A 16,194-nucleotide genomic window follows, 5' to 3' on the forward strand; every position below is an offset into this window, starting at 1 on the left:
CAAAGTCTTAGATAGCTGGCGTACAAGGAGGCTGAGGCAAGCATTTTGAACAGCGTTCGGAGACAGCGCAACCAGACGGTACAGCTGTTCCACTGGTACAGCTAGTGCCGATCAAACCTTTATCTAAAAAGGGATTTGTTTGTTGATGTCTTTCCTATTTAGGCGAAATTTCAAGATTATCATTTAGACTTGGCCCTTGGTTTCCTTGATTTGATCGGCGCTAGCTGTACCAGTGGAACAGCTGTACCGTCTGGTTGCGCTGTCTCCGAACGCTGATTTTGAACAAGGCTAAGCTCTCACAACACTGCCCTGTGCAGGGCTGTTTCATGTATGGAGGGTGCTCTTGGGCACGAATATGTTTTGGAGCTGAGGCTGAAATTCTAGTAACCAATGTCTTGGGAGACCGATGTCAGTGGACTTACCACGCGTGGATTCAGTACTTTTGTCGATTTCCTGGGTCTCAACGTTATTGGTCGTGGCATGCAAGTTTTCGTGGTGAAGAAAGCCCTCTGGCTCTTGCTCAGCACCTCTCTTTGGTGTTTGGTCCGTCGTCGGATGAGTGTCTTGGAATTTTCCAACAGATACTCGCCTAGCCACCTTATGATAGTCCTTTCTTTTTTTTGGGCTGTGAATGGAGCCCCTGTACGCTCGCTGCTCATTTCTGATCCAATTCCCTAACACACCCGAGGAAGAGAACAGCCATCTCTGATTGGCAAAGACAATTGGCAAGAACAGAGATCCTTACAGTAAAAGACGCCATCAGTGTTCCGCTCTCCGCTGTCAAACAATGCCACTCGGTCGGAACCTGCAGTCCAATCATATTGACTGTTCGTCATGAGAAGAGGCATGCTCTTCAATTGATCTGCGGCGCGGCGCTTTGGCTAAAATTGGACTTTGGGTGCACGGACCTTCGGCGAAGCGCCCGAGGACAACAGGCCTCGACAGGGCGTTTCATTCCACAAAGAGAGAAATTCTTCAGAGTATCCGAAACATGGAAGCATCTAGCTTGTCTTGCGATCTCTACTTGAATAGCAGAGAATACGGTCTCACAATCGCATTGGTCAATCTAGTTGGCCATGGAAGTTTGACAAAGCACTCGCAGCGTTTCGAGGGTACTGTTATTCCAGTATCTTCCTCACGGTGGAGAAGCTATAAAGATGAGTCTACTGCCATTATTGACAATTCTATTCGTAATTTTTCCAGAGCTCCAAACAAAATCTGTCCTTTTGATCTGTTTCTTATTAGACTTTCTTTTCAAGCGTGTCAGTTAGCTGCTTCTGTGAGGGAGGCTTGGATCATTCCTTTTCACCTCTTGCATTGAGAAATCCCTGTTGCCGTCCCAGCTCATAGCATCCCTCGATTACCTCGCATACCCGGGAAAAAACCCTGTTCCTTTCCTTGCGCCCGAAGTCAAATTCAAGATGGCCGGTCCCGATTTCGGTGCACTTGGGGCAACCTTCAAAATCTGCCGAGTTTTGCAAGCCATGTCATTGATCGCTGTCATCGGCATGACTGCCAATTTTGTGTCCGAGATAGTTTCGGCCAAAACAGCCCCCCCTGCCGTTCTGGTTGGCACTCTTAGTGTGGTGAGTCTCGTTCAATCATTCCGACAATATCTCCGTCGCTTACAAAACCTCCAACAGACAAGCGTGGCTGTGATATACTGTGTTATCACATTCATCCTCTTCATGGATGGCATCCTTCCTTTCCTGATCAACACGGTACTGGACAGTCTACTACTGATTGCGGTAATTGTCGTGGCTGTCACTGTTGGCAAGCCCCTTTCATATCTTGATTGCAACGTGATCGGACAAGTCTCAGGTGCTTCCTCATCTGCGTACGCTTTCACAGCAGCGCTTGGAAACAGTCTCGATCAGGATGGTGGAAAGATTGATTACAACCATTGGATTGGCGGTACAAAAAGTACATGTTTGGAGATGAAGTCGATCTGGGGTCTAAGCATTGCCCTCTGGTACGCTTGAGATTGTGGGCTACCAATGAGAACCTACTGATGTTCGAGCAGCATTCTTTTCGCCTTCTCTGCCATCTGCAGTACGTGTCTATGGCGCCGCGGGAAGCAAACCGCGCCAAAGGAAGTTGAAGGATAAGCCGAGACCAGCAGTACGCCGCAGCATATCTGGCCGTGTGTTTTATCTTCCAAGCTAGAAGCACAAAAGCTACAACAACAGAGTGGTCAGCATCGGGAGGGGCATTGGCTTCGGCGCAGAGAGCACAAGGATTGATCACGAAGTGGCTGCATAATGGAAGTAATAGTCGCAGAAAGAGGTACTCATTCGAGCTGTGCTTAGCTCGGCATTAAATTAGAGTAGACATCTACCATGTAATCCTCAAAGATGTATCTTCTGCTTCAAAATCGGTCGTGCTCTAATTTGCTGGACGAAATCAGCTGCAGCCTCAGGCTGATGAGCTGGCGTTCAAACCTATTTTACTACGTAGTCCTGCAGCGCAGATCGCTCAGTGACCAACCAGTCAGAAAACAGATTATCTTGTCCGTACAATTTCTACCAACCAACTTCAGGGTGATCGACAAGAGAGTTCCAGAAGTATGGTCCCCCGGCCGATGACTCGTACATTAGTTCGGTCCCGCGATCCGTACAGGCGGTAAGCTCGGCCCTTAGGCTAAATCGACCACTTGTAGCCCCTGCATGGCTCGAGAACGGCTTCAGAACGGGCTTAATCTTGTGGTTTGTTCTCCATTGTGTACGATTGCCAAAAAGCCATAGGCAGAATGCTATAAATGCAGCTTTTAGGGTTCGATGGTCGATTCACTCGACCAGTTGCATGTGGCTCGAATGAGTACGTGGGAAGATACCCCCGTGGTCATTTTAGAAAAGTTGGCTCAGACACGTCAACCCCAGCATACGCTGACATCCCGATATCATGCCAGTTCACCGCCCCACCTTGATGGTGCCCAAAGCTGGCCTCAGAAGGTTCAAGCCATTCATTACCACATTATTTCCCTCCTGACTGGCCTCTCAAGGTTCTCATTGCCCGTTGCATATTGCCTTCCGCCTTCCGCCTTTTGCGGGCATCTTTAGCTAGTCCCTAGTTAGAGAACCTCAATTAATCACACCAGTATCTCCTCCGTACATCAGTCGAGAGCTTTGAATCAAACCAGTGAACATGAGTTACGCTTTATAAGAGATGTCAACGCCACATCGCATTCCAGTTGACGAAACCCCGCGAGATAACACGGGATATGACTCTGATGAGGGAGCTGAATCGAGCCGAAGTCTGGCTTCATCATCTGATATTTACCGATACGAAAATGGTCGTCGATATCATACTTTCCGGGATGGTTCGTACTGGGCGCCAAATGATCAGATGAATTCCTATCACGAGAAGATATTTCATCATATTATGCTCCTCACACTTAATGACAAACTTTATCTAGCACCCATCGAAACTCCTAAACATGTCATTGACCTTGGGACTGGCGCTGGTAGGTGGGCAATCGACTTTGCAGACCATCACGAAGATGCTGAAGTGCTTGGAGTTGATTTGTCGATTGTCGAATACACCGGGCATCCCAATTTACGATTTATTGTTGACGACATTTGTTCGGAGTGGACTCATAATACAAAGTTTGACTTTGTGCATGTGAGAGCACTCTATGGAAGTATAGCAGATTGGCCTTCACTCTATAAGCAATGCTTTGAGTGAGTCTCTCAAGCTAGCTTCAATGTGTGAGCTAATCGACGACGTAGCAACATGGCCTCTGGCGGTTATATTGAGCATGTTGAACTAGATATCCAGCCCAAGTCAGAGGACGGCACCTTGCCTCCAGACAGCATCCTATTTCAATGGAATGCCGTTGGTCGAGCATGGGCCCAAGCAACTGGCAAGACGTTCTTTGTGGCGACTGAGGTCAAACAGCAGATTGCTGATGCTGGATTTGTTGATGTTGTTGAGGAGATCTTCAAGCTGCCGTTGGGACAATGGAGTAGTGATGAACGCTTCAAGGAGCTGGGAAAGTACTATCAACAATTCTGGCGAGAAGGTATGGAGGGCTGGGTAATGGCCATTGCGACAAGATACCTTGGGGCAAGTCTTGTTCTCCGAAGCTAGCCAACCGCGTCGTTGCTGAATGTTTTCAGTGGTCAATGGAGCAGGTCAAATCGTTCCTCCTCGAGACAAGGAAAGCCATTGAAATTCCAACGCAACATGTATACTATGACATGTGAGTATCCCCCATCCTGCTATCAAATGAGTCGTCTCATCCTTGTCTAGTGTTTTGGTATACGCGAAGAAGCCTTGAGAAGAGTATGACGTTGCCTGCTCTTATCTGACCAGTACTGACCACTCGTGTTGTCCACAAACTCAACCTGGTCTCCTGCTCAGGAAACGGAGGAGATGCCGAAAGTGGTGGTGGCTGAGCATGCAGGAGATGTTCCTTCTCTGTCCAACTTCAGACTTGTGCATCAAGCAACAGCCTTTCCTTGCAATGGTAATAACCCAAAAATGGACTCTCTTGTGTCCGAAGGAGGGCTGGTTCTAGTCTAGCAGGCCACTATGCTAGTACCGATGGCCAGCAACAAAAATACACGAGTTGCCTAGTCCGAGTAAACCGTTTCCGGACAGCAAATCAGGTACTAGTCTACTGAAGAAAGACCAAGGAGTATTGCCTTTCCACGCTCCTATTAGGGAAGCTTCCCACGCTCTTCTTCAGCATTACGGGTTCTGTGCGTCATTGCTTGCCACCAGTCGCATGCGATCCTCTTCTAATTCTAGAGGATATGTAAGTGCAAGCACTAATTATGCTTCCAAATACTTCCTCGAATCCTCAGGTCTAAGCAGCGGCCCCATCCGCAAATACGAACAGGCTAGCTCAGCTGGAGGTTTGTAATCATTCTGGGAGCCCAATCTCTGTCTCAAAGGGGGACCTTTGGTGTCCTCAAGGTTGGGGTAAAAGCTTGGGTTCCTAATGGTTTCTGTGCGCAAGCTGTCGGGGAGAGAAAGATGTTGATACATGCATTTTTAGCAGTGTATTAGTATAGAGTATCTGGTGCAGTGGTGTCGGCCTTTGGTTCCTCCGCCCCGCATTTCCAAATGCTCAGGCCTCGATCCACCTTGACCATGCTCTAAGCATGAGGGTATTATGTGTTCCTTCTGCAGCCACTTCCCAGCACGGGGGCATAGAGCGGCGCACGCGCTCACGCGCCGCCGCCACGTTCACTGATGACAGAAGATTGCATGAACGAGAAAGGATAAAAAGACCAGATTAAGGAAATATGACACCACCGCAGACACCTTCCAAATCCATGCCCACCCCCGCGATGACATACCACGTCCTATCCACCGTTTCCATTTGAAGACATAAAACTCTTCTCATATCGCGCTGAACACTTCCAGTTTTTTATTCTTCTATTTTCCCCTTTAAACATACAAGTTCAAGCACATAGCTAAGAATCGCACGAATTCTCCTTTTAGAATGACAGCCTACAAAGGTCAATGCCACTGCGGCCAGACTACGTGGACCGCCGAAATCTCCGACGAGAAGCATGTCCTCTGGTCAGTCTTCTGCTAGCTCAGCTCTAAAACACCTTGGAAGGTTGTCAAATGTCTCTTTGTTGACCTCAACTATCTAGTCATTGTACCGCTTGCAAAGTCCTGGGTGGTGGCGAATTCACACTGAACCAAATCATCCCCAAGGAGAACTTCAAACTTACTGGAGGCGATCTGAAGCAGTACACCTATAGGGGAGATTCTGGTATGATCCGCAGTCCTTTCCCATCCCTAGACACAACAACAATCCACACCTACTGACGTCTCTTTCCTCTTCAAGGCAACTCAGTAGATTGTTTCTACTGTCCCAACTGCACATCCCACCCTTATCATCACCAGCATACCATGGGTAACAATATTGTCATCCGCACATCCCTCTTGAAAGATACCGAGAAGTGGGGCAAGCCAGCTGCAGAGATTTATAGCGTCCAGAAATGGAGCTGGCAGCCGCAGACGGCGGATAACATCTTTGATACTACGCCACCGTCCTAGATTGAACGCAGTGGGTGTCATTGCACGGTTCGAGGGGATGACGTGCAAGATACGGGGTAAGGTATAAGGAAGGGGGAGGGGGAAAGGGGGCGGTGGTGGAGATATGTGCCATAAGGTGGCGGATGCAATGTTCAGAGGGCTGGGGGGCTGATCCGAGATTGAGGATATGAAGTATATGATGGATATGATGATTTGTATTAATGATGATTGAATTTTCAGCTCACAATTTCCCAACCTATCCTGCTTCGGCTGGAAAGAGTTATTTAGCCATATTCAGGACATCGGACCTGGGTTGGAATGTCTGCCACACTTGTTTTTGTGCGGTAATAGCTGTCTCATATACATACATGCCTCAGCGAGATTACATATCATACACATTCGAATGTCCATCACACCCTTCTCTTGTTGCGCCCAAAGCTGACATCCAACTCCCTTGCTCTGTATTTGTCTCCTCCATCCACTCTCGAAGCCCGTAGTAATCTTTGCTACCCAGATGCATCTTGCCGCCTTAAAAGCCTGGTAATAGCACCTCGGAGAAACTCGATGAGAAGAACGCCACTGCTCCCTGTAGTATAGAAACAGAATCAGCATTCAAATCCAGAAGTAAAAGCTCTCTGTGTACAGCCCTGCTATCACACTCTGCATCCTCGATGATATTGAGGCCAGAAACTCCCTTGTAAATCTTGCATCCTCCCTCTTCCCACATGAAAATCACTACGGATTGCAGAGGAAAAGAGAGGCACTTACACCAAACATCAGCACACTGCGCACCACACTGGCATTATCCGGCGAGGTGAGTTCCCGGTACGCGGCGGTGAAGTAATTTGAGGACTTTTGCGATGACGAGGGTGTAGCGGATTGGCGCTGGACGCGGATAGGTTTGGGTGGCATTTTGAGACGGCCAAAGTGATGTTGTTCGTTGAATAAGTGTAGTGATGCCACGAGATGGGTGATGCGGCTGGATCACTGTATTGAATAGTGATGAAGAAAACTGGGGAAAGGAAATTCAGGGCTTGGCGTGATGCTCTGTCCCGGCCCAGCTCTTATGGAGCTTCAAGCTTCTAACCATAAAATTTTGTAATACTCCACTTCTGTCGAAGCAGCCACCATGAGTTGATTCATCTTATTCTCGTATAGCGACCAAAAATACATTTATCATGGCATCCATCGACGACCTCTTCCGCAAGTCCACCACCACCACCTCCTCCTCCATCTCCATCACCAACAAACGTAAATTCCCTGACCATACACTATCTCCCACATATAAATCCGCCAAAATCAGCGCAAATGGCACTCCCCACACATCTACGATTGAAGACGGCGATGATGCCCACATCGAAGCCGGTCCCTCCTTACCACCTACCGAGACGGACAACGCCGCGGAAGAAGAAGATGATGAAGAGGGACGATTCTTCGGCAGTGGCGTAAGCGCTGACACGAGGCAGGCGTTAGATTATGTCGAGGGGGCTATGGATGGGGAGCTGGGAGCTGGGGAAGAGGAGGTAATTGATGCGGCCTGGTTGAGGCGCATGGCGGTGGGATTTGAGAAGAGGATTACCAGGAATGCGGAGTTGAGAGCTAGGTTTGAGGCGGAACCGGAGAAGTATGTGGGTTTGCTCCTCTCTTGCTATCTATGCTTTCGCTACTGGACTAGGGCGATTAAGTGTACAATTGATTATGGAGCTGTGGCTGATTTTGTGGTTCTGGCTGCAGGTTTATGACATCTGAAGCAGATCTCGATGCCGACATCAAGGGTTTATCTATTCTATCTGAACACTCTGAACTCTACGCCGAGTTCGCCAAGTTGGGATGCGTGGGGAGTTTGGTCGCGTTGCTGGCGCATGAGAATACTGATATTGCTATTGACGCGATTGAAGTGCTTGGAGAGTTGACGGATGAGGATGTCGAAGCCGATGAGACACAATGGAGGGCCTTGGTCGACGCAATGCTTGATGCTGGTGTGGTTGAGCTGTTGACGCAGAATCTGGGGAGGCTGGATGAAGATATCGAAAGTGATCGCGCAGGCGTGTATCACATTCTAGCTGTAGTTGAAAATTTGAGTAGTCAAGAGAGCATTGTGGAGGATATAGCTGTCGGAAATGATGGCTTATTGAGGTGGTTGCTGGGAAGAATAGGGCAGAAAGAGAAGAGGGTAGGGCAGAATATGCGGTATGCAGCAGAAGTGCTGGCAATTCTGCTACAATCGAGCCCGAAGACCAGGAGGAGATTTGCGGAGATGGACGGGCTGGATGCGCTACTCCAAATCCTAAGTGCATATCGGAAAAAGGATCCGGAGAAAGATTCCGACGAAGAAGAATACGTTGAAAACCTTTTCGATTGCCTCGTCTGCCTGGTAGATGAGTCGACGGGGAAGGGGAAGTTTACAGAGGCAGAGGGTGTTGAACTGTGCTTGATTATGCTACGGGAGGGCAAAATGAGCAAGAGTCGAGCATTGCGGGTGCTTGATCATGCCATGGGTGGCTCGGCAGGAGGAGGAGTCTGTGAAGGATTTGTCGAAGCTTCTGGCTTGAAGACGATTTTTGGGATGTTCATGAAGAAACAGGAAAGAGAAGCTATCGAGCATCTGCTGGGCATCTTCTCGAGTCTCCTACGACTGCTTCCCGGTCAATCCGCCAGCAGGGTTAGGACCTTAGCCAAGTTCATGGAGAAAGATTTCGAGAAGATCCAGAAACTGGTAGACCTCCGGCAAGGGTATACTGCAAGGATGACTGTCGTGGGGAAAGCAATCAGAATGGAGGGAGAGCAGCTCAATCCAGAGGAACGGGCTGCAATGGCCGACGAATGGCTTTCTCGACGACTGGATGCAGGGCTCTTCTCGCTACAGACTGTGGATGTCATACTCTCATGGCTGATCGCGGAAGATGATGGTGCTAGAAGCAGAGTAGAGAAGCTTCTAAAAGGAAGAGACGAGAGCTTCGAGAACCTGAAGCAGAGCTTAAGGGAGCAGCTTGACGGTATTGACGCTGAGCAGAGCAGCGAGCAGGCCGAGGCCAAAGACATGCTTGGCACCTTACTACAGTGCTTATGAAGATACTACTTAGTACATTCATCATTCCCTGTTGTGCTACTGTGCTACGCGGTCATTGCTTGTAACATGCGGCATTCAAGTTGCAAGAGTCCTCGATGGCTGAGGATTCACAAAGCACCGTCTCTCGCCAAGCTGAACTTCCAGTCACTTACAAGTTACTGTAGTAGTTAGTACTTAGTACTCAGTCAAACGGTCAGTAGGTGTCACGTGACATAATTGCGGACCCCGCTAGTCATCTAGGGGCGAGGCGGCTCTGCGTTGACTTGAAATATTCCTCACTCGCCCATCGAGATCTCGAGTCAGACATCTACCCTTACAACAATCCGCAGCCGCTTCAAACCTCCTGTTAGTGGCGCCACGAAGAGCTCTGAGGTCTTTGCTGATTTCTTGGAGCCTGGGAGCAGTACGAGCAGCCGGTGCCTGAGATATCGTTTCGCCTCCCTTGGACTGCGCGCCTGCCCCGGTCCTCTGATCAACTTCACCCGCGTCTTATTGTGTCAAGGAATCTGCCCGCCATGGCGGAATACGACGACATGAAATACACGAACGGCTACTATGAAGATCAGAACGGCTTTGAAGAGGAAGAAGAGGAGGATCAGACGATTCAATCCGAAGACTGCTGGAAAGTCATCGGCTCCTTCTTCGCCAGCAAAGGTCTTGTGTCGCAGCAAATTGAATCTTTCAACGAGTTTATGCGAAGCACCATGCAGGATCTCATCAACGAGCAAGGGTCAATTACACTCGACCAAGCTGTGCCATCTTATGATGACGAACCGAACCCGGTGGTGGTCAAGAGGCATGAAGTCAAATTTGGCAATATCTCGCTCAGCAGTCCAAACATGACCGAGGGCGACGGGACCACGACGGATATGCTTCCGCATGAAGCGCGACTCAGAAGCCTGACTTATTCGAGCGCGGTGTATCTTAACATGCAGCGCAAACTATATGCAGCTAAAGAAGCACCATGGGACAACCAAGGCGAAGATCAAGCGGCAGTAGGTGCTGATGGACTAGAGTTGTATTGGCAAGAGGAAGATCTGGGCGAAGCGGGAGAGCCGATGGATGTCTTCCTTGGAAAAATCCCTATTATGCTGAAAAGTGCCACCTGCCACCTGTTAAACAAAGAGAGGTTCCCAACCGAGCGAGATCTACACGCCTGGGGAGAATGTCCATACGACCAAGGAGGTTACTTCATTATCAATGGAAGCGAAAAGGTTCTGATTGCGCAGGAGAGAAGTGCGGGCAACATTGTCCAGGTTTTCAAAAAAGCAGCACCCAGTCCCTTTACCCATATCGCGGAGATCAGGAGTGCTGTTGAGAGAGGCTCGAGAATCATCTCTCTATGCACGGTAAAGCTCTACAAACAGGTTGATGGTCCCGAATCAACAAAAATTCCCAACCCTATCCGCGTACAATTACCATACGTTAAGCAAGACATCCCGTTAGTCGTTGTCTTTCGGGCGCTCGATATCGTTTCCGATGCGGACATTATGGAGAAGATATGCTTTGACCAAAGTGACAAAGAGATGATGGATCTGCTAATGGGCTCGCTTCAAGAGGGCCAGCCGATTCAAGGTTCCGATACGGCAAGAGACTATATTGCTCGACGTGGCAATAACCCAACCCTGAAACATGCTGAACGTCAGAAACACGCTACCGATATTCTGCAAAAGGAGTTCTTGCCACACATTGGTCAAGATCCGTCAAGTGGCAGTCAGTCGCGAAAAGCCTTCTTCCTTGGTTACATGGTAAACCGAATGCTGAAGTGTGCCCTTGGGCGATCGGAGCCAGATGATCGAGACCATTTGGGAAAGAAACGACTCGATCTTGCCGGCCCGTTAATGGCAAGCCTCTTCCGCGCGCAATTCCAGAAAGTTACCAAAGATTTCTATAGATACATGCAAAAGCAGGTCGAGTCTGATAGAGAGATCAATATGAAAGTTGGTTTGAAGTCGAATATCGTCACAAACGGACTCAAATATTCGCTGGCAACGGGCAACTGGGGTGACCAGAAAAAAGTGAACCAGGCCAAGGCAGGTGTCTCTCAAGTGCTGAGTAGATACACCTTTGCTTCGGCCTTGTCGCATCTGCGTCGGACGAATGCCCCCATTGGTCGTGACGGCAAAATTGCAAAGCCTCGACAACTGCACAACACCCATTGGGGTTATGTTTGTCCTGCTGAAACACCCGAAGGTCAGGCCTGCGGTTTGGTGAAGAACCTTGCATTGATGACAATGGTCACCAATTCTCACAATACTGCACCTCTACAGGATTATATCATGGATCAGGGTGTCGAACCGTTGGAGGATTGGGAGCCAAGACTGAGTCCACAAGCCACCAAAGTCTTTCTGAATGGCGTCTGGTTCGCTGTCGTCATCAAGGATCCCAAACATCTTGTTGACCAGTTCAAGAAGTTGCGCAGGACAGGGTACCTTGATCCACAGATCAGCATGGTCTGGGATATTCGAGATAAGGAGTTCAAGATCTCAGGTGATGCTGGGAGAATAATTCGTCCTCTCTTCGTTGTAGAGACAGACCCAGCGCTCGAGAACAATGGTAATCTTGTCCTCACTAAATATCACATTCAGAGACTTGACAACACTGCGGTCCACACTGAAGCTCAACTTGCTATCGAGGAATGGCCCGAGCCACCTTTTGGATGGAAAGATCTCCTCAAGGAGGGAGTAGTCGAGTATCTCGACGCCGAGGAAGAGGAGACCGCAATGATCATCATGACTCCAGAAGATCTCTACACCTCCAAAGCCAAACACAATGGCTATACTACCGAAGAGACAGACGATCCTCTGGCTCGATATGATCCTCTTCTCAACCCACATGCGCACACCTTCACGCACTGTGAAATCCATCCTAGCATGATCCTTGGTGTATGTGCAAGCATCATTCCTTTCCCTGATCACAATCAGTCTCCCCGTAATACCTACCAGTCCGCCATGGGCAAGCAAGCTATGGGTGTTTTCTTGACCAACTTCGATCAGCGCATGGAGACCATGTCCAACATCCTCTACTATCCACAAAAGCCTCTGGCTAGAACGATGTCTATGGAGTATTTGAAGTTTCGAGAATTGCCTGCGGGCCAGAATGCCATCGTCGCCATCGCTTGCTATTCCGGATACAATCAGGAAGACTCGGTTATCATGAACCAGAGCAGCATCGATCGTGGTCTCTTCCGAAGCTTGTTCTACAGAACCTATCAGGAATCAGAGAAGGTGGTCGGACACAACATTGTCGAGCAATTTGAGAAGCCAACCAGAAGTGACACTCTACGCATGAAGCATGGCACCTATGATAAGATTGATGTTGATGGCCTCATCGAGGTTGGTCAACGAGTGTCTGGCGAAGACATTATTATTGGCAAGACGGCACCAATGGCTCCAGATGCTGAGGAGCTGGGACAGAGACAGAAGCAACACCTCAAACGCGATGTATCAACGCCTCTTCGAAGTACCGAGAGTGGAATTGTAGATCAAGTACTGGTGACGACGTCAGGCGACGGACAGAAGTTCGTCAAAGTGCGGGTGAGAACCACCAAGATTCCCCAGATCGGTGACAAATTTGCCTCTCGCCATGGTCAAAAAGGTACAATTGGTATCACCTATCGACAAGAGGATATGCCGTTTACCAGAGAGGGCGTTGTTCCCGATCTCATCATCAATCCACATGCCATTCCTTCTCGAATGACGATTGCCCACTTGATTGAATGCCAGCTCAGTAAGGTGGCTACACTACGTGGCGACGAAGGTGATGCAACACCATTTACCAAGGTCACTGTTACCAATGTCTCCAACATCCTTAGATCCATGGGCTATCAATCTCGAGGTTTCGAGGTCATGTACAATGGTCATACGGGACGGAAACTCGTCGCTCAAGTCTTCCTCGGACCGACCTACTATCAACGACTGAGACATATGGTTGACGACAAGATTCACTCCCGAGCTCGAGGCCCCACTCAAATTCTGACGCGACAGCCTGTGGAAGGTCGAGCCAGAGACGGTGGGCTTCGGTTCGGAGAAATGGAACGTGATTGCATGATTGCACATGGAGCGAGCAGTTTCTTGAAAGAGCGTCTCTTTGACGTTAGCGACCCGTTTAGAGTCCACGTGTGTGACATCTGTGGGCTCATGACACCCATTGCGTAAGTTCAGACCATGACCTCTTTTGCTAATGGACCTGCTGACAAATTGACAGCAAACTCAAGAAGAATTCTTTTGAGTGCAAGGCTTGCAATAACAAGAACAAGATTTCGCAGATTCACATTCCCTATGCAGCTAAGCTTCTCTTCCAGGAGCTAGCTTCAATGAATATCGCTGCGAGATTGTACACTAAGAGAGCTGACGAGCGATGAGGAGTTGTATCAGTTGAGGCGCTTGCATCGAGATCTTGTTCCTCAACCGTCTTTCTTTCTAGCGTCTTTTGGCTCGGCTGGGCTTCAGCCAGCCATTTTGTGGGGACAGCATATGGATTTGGCGTTGGAAAGAAACGGTCTCTTTCTATTTCGCGTTCTAGGAGTATCTAGGAGTTCAAGAGCCGCCAGCCTGACAGGACGGATAGCGGAAAGGCATGTCTTTGCAGCCATTGGCTGTCTAAATATCGGCAATTTCAGTCACAGCCAGAGCCGACCATCTCGGAGAAGAAGCATGTAAATTAATGGGAGCCATAGCCTCGCTTAAGTGCAGGATAATACGGAGTACTGCTACCAAATTCTCAACCTGTTCCTGCTTGATCACAATCTTCAGAGGGATACAGAGGCACAGTGGCATACCCATCACTTGGCCATGACCACAGAAAATTGCGAATTTATCACATGAAAGTTGACGATTAAGGCACGAACGATGGCTTGCTCTCCGGAACAGGAAGAGTAATAGACTACTTCTCCACTTCTCCTGGCGTGTAGCCGCCGGCCATGGGTCGGGGCGTGGTGGTGATAATCCAGATCCTTCTTGTTGCTGCTGATTCGAGAGAACAAGTCCCAGTGAGATGGATCATGGGCTTGATCACGAGTCCAAGAGTCACCGCCAGAAGCGTCATTGGAGAAGCTTAGATTTATGTCATGGTGATGTAGATACGCTTTGCCCATAGCATCGACCATTGGTGATTGGAAGTTTGTTAAGGGGGCCAAAATATAACTCACGTAGGGGTGAGGTTGAGCTGCGGGTGACCCTCCATCATGCAGAAGCAATGATTGGCCAAATGCAGGCGCTGTGGTCTGTCTCTCATCACCAACGAATCACAGCCTTGAGTGCCAGCAAAGTTCGACCTCTTAACCGCCCGCACTGGGATCACTGCATTCGTATTCTGGTGGGCTGGATGTCTTGCACACTGGTTCATGCACAAACAAGCACACCGACTGGTTCGATTGTTTTCAAGCAGGCAAAGCATGTTTTCGCTGATCACCATGCATTGAGCGGCGTCCCAAGGCTGCCGGCCTCCTCCTCTTTCCCCTTTATAGGGCTCACCCTCAGCCAGTTCCCATCTTCCTCTCTTCAGCAAGCAAGTCCTTTCCAACTGTGCGTGAGCTATCCAGGAGTGTGGATTCTTAGTCTGTCAAAAGTCCCTGGTGGACTCAATTTTTACGCCTGTTATCATCGCTGAACCTCTTTGCGCCATCAACTACTTGCAAAAATCATCATCATTGCAGAGAGCTGTGCTCTTGCCTTCAGCATATTTGCGCTTGACAGACTCATAATATTTGCATCCTTAATACACTCAGACAGTAGAGATTGTCGCCGGTCGGCCTTCTCGAATAGCTCTACCTACTTGCTTCGCACGCTTTCTTGCCTCGTGGTTGCCTTCTTTGCAGCACCGCATGGTCTTTTTATTTGCTTTACCTTGCCTATAATATTCCTTCTCAGCTCAACGTCGAATCTCGACACCCCTTGGTGCTTTGATCGCATTACGAGTTCTACCTCGTACGGAACTTTCCATCGACGTCGATTCCTCCGGCTACCTCGAAACGCGACAAACCTTTGCACTTAAAGCCTATTGGCTTACACAAAGCACCAGATCACCACACTTGAGCTTGAGCTCAGGCTCTCAGTTTCTTGAGCTCGTTAACCATCACCCGGTTTCTGAGACCTGTTTTCTACCAATACTTTTAATTATCATCCGCTGCTCATCTGAAGCAGCCTTAATCACAACGATCAATACCATCAGCAATCATCATCTCCCATCATCTCCACCAACATGTCTGGACCTGCCGTTCAATTGTCCTTCACACTTCGCACCTCTCCCAACGTCAAAACTGTTCATTTAGTGGGATCCTGGGATGGTTACAAGAACCAATTACCTCTTTCCGTTGTCCGTGAAGCCAAGCCTGGGTCATGGAAAGGCACCTTCCGCTTTCAAGGCTCTCATGCTTTGAAGCTCGGATCCAGGTATTGGTATTACTACATCGTCGATGGCTATCACGTTTCCCACGATCCGGCCAAGGATTACACCACTGAGCCGACGACTGGTCGCAAGTTGAACGTTCTGGATGTTCCGGACGGCAAAAGCGCCCCGAGCACGCCTTATGGCACAAAAGCGCCAGCCTCAAACCGGTACAGTCGCGAGATCCCGAAAGGACGAGCTTTGAGTCCGGGCAAGATTCAGCACCCACGTCCCAGCAAGCCTTACGCTAGCCGACAACTCCGAGAGGCGGACTACAGCACTTCTCCAGTTGCCACCGATGACCTTGCCGATCGTTTTGCGGGGACGAAAATATCAGACAATGGCTACAGCTATCCTTCGTCACCGGCCAGCACACTCAGCTCGAGTTCGGGTGCGACATTCAGCGACAGCGGCAGTGGGGGCTCAAGCCCCAGCTCATTCAGCAGTGTGTCTAGTACTTGCACATGCGAGCGTTACGGCATCACTCGGTCTGGGCAAAAAGTCAAACTCGACTGTGGAGGCAGCAGGTGCGGCTACACTTCTGGTAGTGCAAGTGATTGTTCCTCGGAGACTTCGAGTGAAAGCGAGGAAGAGTATGCGAAGAGGAAGAGTAGGAGCTATGGTGCCAGACGGCAAAGCGCCTATTACAGCAGCTCGAGGAGATGATGATGGCTGGACCAGCCAGGAAGAAGTTTTCCTTCGTTTTGATTGATTCGTTGTGATTGACGACGGTCCTTACA

At 49.2% G+C, this 16,194-nt stretch overlaps 6 protein-coding genes across 6 annotated transcripts; 5 read left to right on the forward strand and 1 right to left on the reverse strand.

Annotated features, from left to right (window-relative positions):
• Window positions 1-1,421: 1,421 nt before the first annotated feature.
• Window positions 1,422-2,108, forward strand: EPUS_02841 (uncharacterized protein; the record flags this gene model as incomplete). The annotated part of the gene is made up of 3 exons (XM_007803600.1): window positions 1,422-1,586; window positions 1,644-1,972; window positions 2,024-2,108. 3 exons carry the CDS (start codon window positions 1,422-1,424, stop codon window positions 2,106-2,108), a joined length of 579 nt encoding a protein of 192 aa, XP_007801791.1.
• A 1,057-nt stretch (window positions 2,109-3,165) lies between these two features.
• On the forward strand, window positions 3,166-6,018 carry EPUS_02842 (uncharacterized protein; the record flags this gene model as incomplete). Its single annotated transcript, XM_007803601.1, has 6 exons — window positions 3,166-3,680; window positions 3,729-4,035; window positions 4,119-4,201; window positions 5,452-5,532; window positions 5,610-5,731; window positions 5,807-6,018. The coding sequence occupies 6 exons, from the start codon at window positions 3,166-3,168 to the stop codon at window positions 6,016-6,018; spliced, it is 1,320 nt and encodes a 439-aa protein (XP_007801792.1).
• Window positions 6,019-6,526: 508 nt separating this feature from the next.
• EPUS_02843 (uncharacterized protein) lies at window positions 6,527-6,909 on the reverse strand (the record flags this gene model as incomplete). Its single annotated transcript, XM_007803602.1, has 2 exons — window positions 6,527-6,583; window positions 6,766-6,909. The coding sequence occupies 2 exons, from the start codon at window positions 6,907-6,909 to the stop codon at window positions 6,527-6,529; spliced, it is 201 nt and encodes a 66-aa protein (XP_007801793.1).
• A 266-nt stretch (window positions 6,910-7,175) lies between these two features.
• Window positions 7,176-9,067, forward strand: EPUS_02844 (uncharacterized protein; the record flags this gene model as incomplete). The annotated part of the gene is made up of 2 exons (XM_007803603.1): window positions 7,176-7,621; window positions 7,732-9,067. The coding sequence occupies 2 exons, from the start codon at window positions 7,176-7,178 to the stop codon at window positions 9,065-9,067; spliced, it is 1,782 nt and encodes a 593-aa protein (XP_007801794.1).
• A 515-nt stretch (window positions 9,068-9,582) lies between these two features.
• On the forward strand, window positions 9,583-13,430 carry EPUS_02845 (DNA-directed RNA polymerase II subunit RPB2; the record flags this gene model as incomplete). Its single annotated transcript, XM_007803604.1, has 2 exons — window positions 9,583-13,220; window positions 13,274-13,430. 2 exons carry the CDS (start codon window positions 9,583-9,585, stop codon window positions 13,428-13,430), a joined length of 3,795 nt encoding a protein of 1,264 aa, XP_007801795.1.
• Window positions 13,431-15,268: 1,838 nt separating this feature from the next.
• EPUS_02846 (uncharacterized protein) lies at window positions 15,269-16,120 on the forward strand (the record flags this gene model as incomplete). The annotated part of the gene is made up of 1 exon (XM_007803605.1): window positions 15,269-16,120. One exon carries the CDS (start codon window positions 15,269-15,271, stop codon window positions 16,118-16,120), a length of 852 nt encoding a protein of 283 aa, XP_007801796.1.
• Window positions 16,121-16,194: the final 74 nt, after the last annotated feature.

This window comes from Endocarpon pusillum, assembly GCF_000464535.1.
Source record: "Endocarpon pusillum Z07020 unplaced genomic scaffold scaffold2538, whole genome shotgun sequence".
Classification (NCBI taxonomy): domain Eukaryota; kingdom Fungi; phylum Ascomycota; class Eurotiomycetes; order Verrucariales; family Verrucariaceae; genus Endocarpon; species Endocarpon pusillum.